The sequence below is a fragment of the Argentina silus genome, assembly GCF_951799395.1.
Source record: "Argentina silus genome assembly, chromosome: 9".
NCBI lineage: Eukaryota > Metazoa > Chordata > Actinopteri > Argentiniformes > Argentinidae > Argentina > Argentina silus.
The window spans coordinates 12,590,683-12,598,182 of NC_139663.1; the positions used below are offsets into that span (position 1 = coordinate 12,590,683).

The following is a 7,500-nucleotide window of genomic DNA, read 5'->3' on the forward strand; positions in this document are numbered from 1 at the left end:
TCAGGGTCCAGGGGCAGGCCATGTTTTGAAGCAGCGGGGGGAGTTGAGAGGGGGGTGTTGGGAGAGAGGAAGGGTCAGGAGGCTTGGGGTCACAGGGTCAGGAACAGGAAGCAAGGGGGCGGAAGAGCTGGGAGATGCAATGGCGTTACGATGGCAATCGCCATTGAAGTCTATGAGCAACAGACATCACCGTAATTCTGATATGCTTCACAGTGAGAACTTGGTCTTCTGCTTGGAGTCAGCCAGCAAGTATCCACTCCCCAGACTCACCATTCATTCACGTAGAAATGCTGGCTTAGAAATGCTGGCACAAATGGCTTCCAGAACCTCAACATCCCACCAATCCCATGCCAGCAGTGATCTCAGCATAGTAAGCAGGACCTAAAGCTATACTATACAACAGCTCTATGAACACCTCATCCCCTACACACACACACACACACACACACACACACACACACACACACACACACACACACACACACACACACACACACGTCAACATTCCTAGTTTAAAATAATGTCATGTCGGATTGCTTCACAACTAGGGCAGACTACGTTTCTGTGGCTGTACGACTAGATGCTTCTGCATGCCAACAAATATATGAATAGATCCTTTCATCTAGTCCCTCTATATATCAGTCAATCTGTCTGTCAATCTGCCTGGCAGAGAGATGGGCCTGGAGCCCTGCTCTATGTGACTCAGGGTAGGCCAGTGGGTGTGTGTGCTTCTCCCCAGATATGAAATATACAGAACACACGCACGCACACATGCACAGGCAAGCACACAAGCTGCTCAGTCAGGGTGGCAAGCAGAGAGAGAGAGAGAGAGACATACGGAGAGAGAGGGAGAGTGAGAGAGAGAGTGAGAGAGAGAGACATAGAGAGAGAGAGAGAGAGAGAGAGAGAGACATAGAGAGAGAGAGAGAGAGAGAGACATAGAGAGAGACATAGAGAGAGAGAGAGAGTGAGAGTGAGAGTGAGAGAGAGAGACATAGAGAGAGAGAGAGAGAGAGAGAGAGAGACATAGAGAGAGAGAGAGAGAGAGAGACATAGAGAGAGACATAGAGAGAGAGAGAGGGGGAGTGAAAGAGTGAGTGATAGCATAGCTTGTGCATATATACCAACATAGTGAATGAATGTGTCCTCCTACAGCTATAAATGTGGGTTGAGGCTGCAGGACGGGATGAAATATCCCCCAGTTTGGTAAAAACAGGCACATTAAGTATAGGCTAGGCTCACCATCTGACCCAGAAACATGGCCAAGAGTGTAAGAGCTCCAGAGAAGAGAGACTCTGTTTTATGATCAAGGCTTCGTGTGGCCGGGTTTGAGGGAAATTATTTTGATGTATGGTAATCCGAACTCCACAATTTAGAATTTGGGGGTTTGTGACCATTGCCAAATGGTGTGTTTGACCTCTGCAGGGAGCCACAATGCTCAAAGCTTTCAATTACAGCCGTACGGAAGAACAATGGACGAAATAGAATATATTCACCAGAGGAACAACAAAGTACTTCTGTACAGAACACTCGCTGATGCATATACCGGGCGAATCAGACACAAATTCAAATTTAGTTGAACAAATACACAGAAAACAGAAAAACAACTGCGACTAGCAAAAAAGCCCAATAAACTACTAAACGACACATATTCACACAAATAAAAACAAACACACAAACAAATAAAAATGGGGGATAATTTCAGTAAGGCCCTGGGAGATGTGGAAATAGCTTTTACAAGCTGAGCACATAAACTCGAACAGGGCGGTTGTTTCGAAAAGACGTTTTTTTTAAGAGTTGCACCGGGGTGCATTTTCACCATCACTATTTACCCACAGTCCTCTCTAACTGACTGTAATGCAGCTGGGCCTGTGTGTGTGTGTGTGTGTGTGTGTGTGTGTGTGTGTGTGTGTGTGTGTGTGTGTGTGGGTGCATTGTGGGTAAGTATAGAATCAGGTGGGCGTGCACACGTATGCTCTGCTAGGTTCAAAATGTGTGACACCAAAATGTAAGTGGGAGTGGATATTGGGAAGTGTGACACATTTTGTGCCACCATGAGTATTAATGATGGAATATCACACACACACACACACACACACACACACACACACACACACACACACACACACACACACACACACACACACACAGTCACAGAGACACACACACACACACACACACACACACACACACACACGCTGTCACGCTCCATTAGCGCATTTTAGATTAAGAGGATTTGGACATTTTAAGAGGAACCTGAAATTTGTCTCACCCAGAGAAGGATACGGTGAGCCGGATGTTCAGTGGGGAGAGGGGGGCAGGATGGGCTACATACTAACTGAACACAACCACCGAGGTTGGTATAGGGGTACTGTACCAGGGGAGGCTGGTGGAGGTAGGAATCAGAGGACGGGCTCATTGTAATGCATGGAATGGAATAAGCACGCACGTGTTTGAAACCATTCCTCATTCCATTCCATACGTTACAATGAGCCCATCCTCTGATTCCTACCTCCACCAGCCTCCCCATGTAGGAGTCTGAAGGTGTCCAAAAAAAACGAAGAACTATTCGGTATCATGCTGATGTTCAGGGTGAACTAGTTTGTCTGTCTGTTATATAGAAGGGTATCTAGTACCTTGGGACTCCCTCTGAAGATACTAACAGCCAACTGGGTCAACACACTCCCCCTGCCATCTATCTTTCATCTTTCTGATGGAGCAGGGACCAGAGCCCCGAGAGCTTCAAGAGGACGGCCAAATATGGAGTTCACCTCAAAAAGAGTGACATCAGCAGCAAGAAACCCAAATTAAAAAGAGAGCGAGGGAGTGAGAGAGTGAAAGAGAGAGAGGGAGTGAGAGAGTGAAAGAGAGAGAGGGAGTGAGAGAGTGAAAGAGAGAGAGGGAGTGAGAGAGTGAAAGAGAGAGAGTGAGTGCTTCAGGAGGGTAATCGATTCAGGATAATCATATCTGTGTTCCATGGTGTAGTCCTAATGTCACAGAACAAACACTGCATGCACAGATATTGCCAGAAGGTATGTACGTAATTGCGCAGATATGATAATACTTCTCTCCTAGTCTGTGATAAACTGTGATTTGTTAATATCTTCACATATGCAGCTTCTCAGTTACGTCTGTTAGGACTGACAGAAGTTACTTTGATCTATGTGTGTGTGTGTGTGTGTGTGTGTGTGTGTGTGTGTGTGTGTGTGTGTGTGTGTGTGCGTGTGCCTGCGTAGTGTGTGTGTATGTGTGTGCCTGCGTAGTGTGTGTATGTGTCTGTGTGTGTGCATGTGTAGTGTGTTTGTGTGTGTGTGTGCGTATGCGTGTGCGTAGTTTGTGTGCGCGTGTGAGCAAGCACGGTCGTTTGTTCTGCGTTATTTCTCTGTCCAACTCCTGGCACATGGCTTGGGCAGACTGGCAGCCAATCAACTGCTCCCATGACCCTCTAGTCTCGCCACGCTAACAAGCTGGCTGCCACACAAACCCCTAACTGTCAGAGGACTGTGCCCCCCCCCCCCCCCCCCCCCCTCCACCCAACACACACACGCACACACACACACACAAACCCCACCTCCAGAAAACGACACAGACATACAGTCACGTATACAGTACAGTACAGTACACATGCATAAACACAACAACACATCAACAGCATCAAGACCCAACAGTACAGTACAATCCCCCCAGGCACACATATCTGCTTCAAGACCAATGCATTTACTACATTGTAGTGATGATCTGGGCTTGAAATAACACAAGAGGAGAAACAACCACCACCTCCACCACCACCTCCACCACCACCACCACCACCACCATCACCACCACCACCACCACCACCACCACCTCCATCACCTCCACCTCCACCACCACCATCACCATCACCACCACCATCACCACCTCCACTACCACCACCTCCACCATCACCACCTCCATCACCTCCACCTCCATCACCACCTCCACCTCCACCTCCACCTCCACCTCCACCTCCACCCACAGCAGAGCAGACGAGGACCAGGAGACAGCAAATGTAATGATGAATTACATGATCAGCTGGTACGCCTCAGAGCCTTTCATTCAGGTAGTGAATCACCTTTGGAGCGAGTGGACTGAGGCTGAGGCCCGGGTCCTCTCTCAGCCCTTCTCCCCATACACACCACCACCACCACCACCACCACCACCACCACCACCACCACCACCACCACAACAGATGTCTGCTGTAACCCAGTAGCTCCCATTGCTGTAGACACATGGAGGCACCATCTGGACCGGAACGCTGCTCCTCTCCAGATTGTGTGTGTGTGTGTGTGTGTGTGTGTGTGTGTGAGAGTGTGTGTGTACTGTATATTCATGCAGGCTCCTGTGTGTTTGAGTGTGTGTGTGTGTGTGTGCGCGCGTGTGCCTCCCTGTGTGTGTAGCATATTTTAGAGACAGACGGTGCCTTGTGCAATGATGACACACCTGAGTGCATTTAGTGTTGTTTGTTTGGGTTGTGCTCCTCTTCCTGTCCTGTGTTTGGGAGGAGGGTGGAGGAGGGTGGAGGAGGGTGTCCTCTTGTTGAACGAGGCCTAGAGCAGGCGGGACGCCTCCGAACAATAACGGGCTGGATGAAGCGTCTCACACAGCAGCAGAACAGGGCCTCGTTCTCCACACACCTTCTCTGGGTCACTACACAACAGTGGGTGTCTGAGCACGGATCCACGTATTGCTGACAGACTCGCTTTCTTTGAACTTGAAAACGAATTGAAAATAGAAACCGTTTTTTGAAAACGTGAAAGGAAAAACGGCTTGGAATGAATTCAATCGAATGCGCTTCTCGGGGATTCGGGGATATTACTGTAGGCCACTGTACCTCAGTAGCTCTGATCAGACAAATGTAAAAATGTGTGTGTAAAATTAAGTTTTTTCCCACTTTGCTTCTCTTTCATCACGAGTAAAAGTAGACATACCGTCGAGACTGAAAAAATGACGGCTGAGCAAACGGCTGCCATTAAGTGGAGAGACAGAGGCCCTCTCTGAGACACTGCTTAGATGATCCTGAGATGTTCCCAAGTGTTCAGCATGAGGCCAGAGCGTACATTCACTCCTGCCTTACACAGAATGATATCAGTCACATGTCAATAGTTCAATGTAGAGCAACAGCGGTGGCCGCGGTGGAGAGCTACTGGGCTACCAAAAGGCTTTGGTGAATCAAACAACCCACAACAGACATCTGAGACAGAAACAAGCCAATCCCAATCCCAATCCCAATCCCAATCCCAATCCCAATCCCAATCCCAATCCAACAGCAGCAGCAGAGGAGAGGAGATGACAGGGATGGAGAGAATATAGTAGGCTCTAGCTAGGAGGAGGAGGAGGAGGAGGAGAGTGAGAAATGGATGCACAGAGAGATAGAGAGAGGTAAACAGTAAATGTGTGGGCGGCATGCGGTACAGTGTAGATGATATGGATATATAATATACAGTATTGTTATTATTATGAGTTGTAATGTGTTTCTAACCATGGTAAGGAAACTGCACGCCATCGTTTTCATGCTTAATCTTCCTCTCCTGCACACTGGCCAAATGGTGCTGCACTGTAGGTCCAAACAGACAGGAGAGAAGGAGAGAGTTAACAATGGAGGGGTGGAGGGGAGATAGAGAGGGGGGGGGGAGAGGGGAAAGAAAGAGAGAGGGGGGGGGTGAGAGAGAGAGGGGGGGGATGAGAGAGAGAGGGGGGGGAGAGCAAGTGGGAGTGAGAGAGAGAAGGAGGGAAAGAAAAGGAGAGAGAGAGAGAGAGAGAGAGAGAGAGTGAGAGAGAGAGAGAGAGAGATGGAGGGAAGGAGGGAGTCAAACCATGGGCATTAAGGGTGAAAAAGAACCATTGTTATATTCCACTAATGTGATGATTTAACAGCTGAGTAACTGTGTGATTGACAGTGTGATTGACAGTGTGATTAACGTCATATATATAAAAACAGTGGCATCAGAATTAAATTTGTACAAAATACATTAACTACCTCCACTCCAATGGGCCATCACTGCCGCACAGGGAGTTGAAGGCAAACATGGCATCATGATCACAAGATCTTTTACAATAAGTCATTTTACAGTAGAAGCTAACACGGTACAATATGATGTCTAGCACAGGGGGGAATATGAGAGGGGGAGGGGCTTGGGACTGGGAGTGCCTGGTGGGGCTGCTGTGCTGTGATACTGAACAACAACAACAACAACAACAACAACAACAACAACAACAACAACACAGAGGGTGGAACTAGAACCATACAGGGGAACAGGGAGGTGTGGAGAGCACACAGCTAAGAGGATGGGTGGGTCTATCTTAGTCCATTGGAAGGCGCACACACATACACACACACTCACACACATACACAGACACGCACGCACGCACGCACACGCACACACACACACACACACACACACACACACACACACACACACACACACACACACACACCTCTGACCCCAGAACAAGCTCAACTTCAGAACCACTAAATCCTAGTGCATGTCTGAATGTCAGAGTCTGAACCTCAACCTCTGAATCTATGATCTACTGTATGACTTAATCACTGAATCTGCATCTGAATCCATGAGTAGGAATCACAGAGGACAGAGCATACCAGCAAGCACACAGGCACTAGCATGCCATAGCATAGACCAATGCAGAAAGATGAATGATTCGATAAAGGAATGTTCTGTGTTCACTAACACTCTCCCCCCTGGGGCTGCATTGTGAGAGTGTGAGCTCAGGCCTGGCATGCAGGGGTCTACCCCTCTAATGGGACTGTTCTGGGGGATGGGGGGGGGGGGTACAAGCAGGTGGTGGTGGTGGTGGTGGGGGGAGAGGGGGGAGGGAGTGATAGAGAGCAGGTGTAGGTGAGAGGAGTGATGGGAGTGAGCGATGGATGGGATGGGAAGGGAGAGTAAGGAGTGTAGGGGGGCGGCGGGGAGGGGGGGGGGGGTACAGTAGCACACAGCACAGCAGGGAGGTGGGGGTGGATAGAGGGGTGAGATATAGAATAGGGGAGTAAGGGAGGGGTCTCCTACCTGCATCCACATCGTTGGGCCAGCCGCTGGACTGGGAGCTGCTGCCGGCCGCAGGGGAGCGTCCAGAGTAGAACACATCGTCCACAGGGCTCTCCATCTCACTGTCATCAATGGACTTGCGCTTGTTGGAGCTGGAGGAAGGATGGAGAGAGAGAGAGAGAGAGAGAGGGGGAGGGATGGGGGGGTTAATGTGTGTGTGTGTGTGTGTGTGTGTGTGTGTGTGTGTGGAGGTCTCGAGTATATCGAGTGTGGACACACAGGACTGTAACACACACAGGACATAGGAGAGAGACAGGCCATTCAACATGCCATTCTGTTTTGTCTTCATGTTGGATATCTACTGTGTAGCAGGACATTTATGAGTGTGTGTGTGAGTGTGTGTGTGTGTGTGTGTGTGGGGAGGGAGGGGGTAGGCATCCAAGGGTTGTGTGCTTGTGTGTGTGTGTGTGTGTGTGTG

The 7,500-nt window shown here is 49.1% G+C and overlaps 1 protein-coding gene across 8 annotated transcripts in view; it reads right to left on the bottom strand.

Moving 5' to 3' along the window:
* Nucleotides 1-7,500, bottom strand: part of LOC310809809 (nuclear factor 1 X-type) — a gene marked incomplete at its 3' end in the record, with an annotated part of 118,324 nt that overhangs the window by 12,263 nt on the left and 98,561 nt on the right. For 7 of the 8 annotated variants that reach the window (XM_083677298.1, XM_083677295.1, XM_083677296.1 and 4 more), the window contains 2 exons: nucleotides 7,044-7,174; nucleotides 5,498-5,572 (listed from right to left, as the gene is read on the bottom strand). In XM_083677298.1, the coding sequence (XP_083533424.1) occupies nucleotides 5,498-5,572; nucleotides 7,044-7,174 (206 nt within the window). Of the gene's footprint in view, nucleotides 1-5,492; nucleotides 5,573-7,043; nucleotides 7,175-7,500 lie in introns of those variants that run through there. The other variant, XM_083677302.1, reaches the window with a different exon arrangement.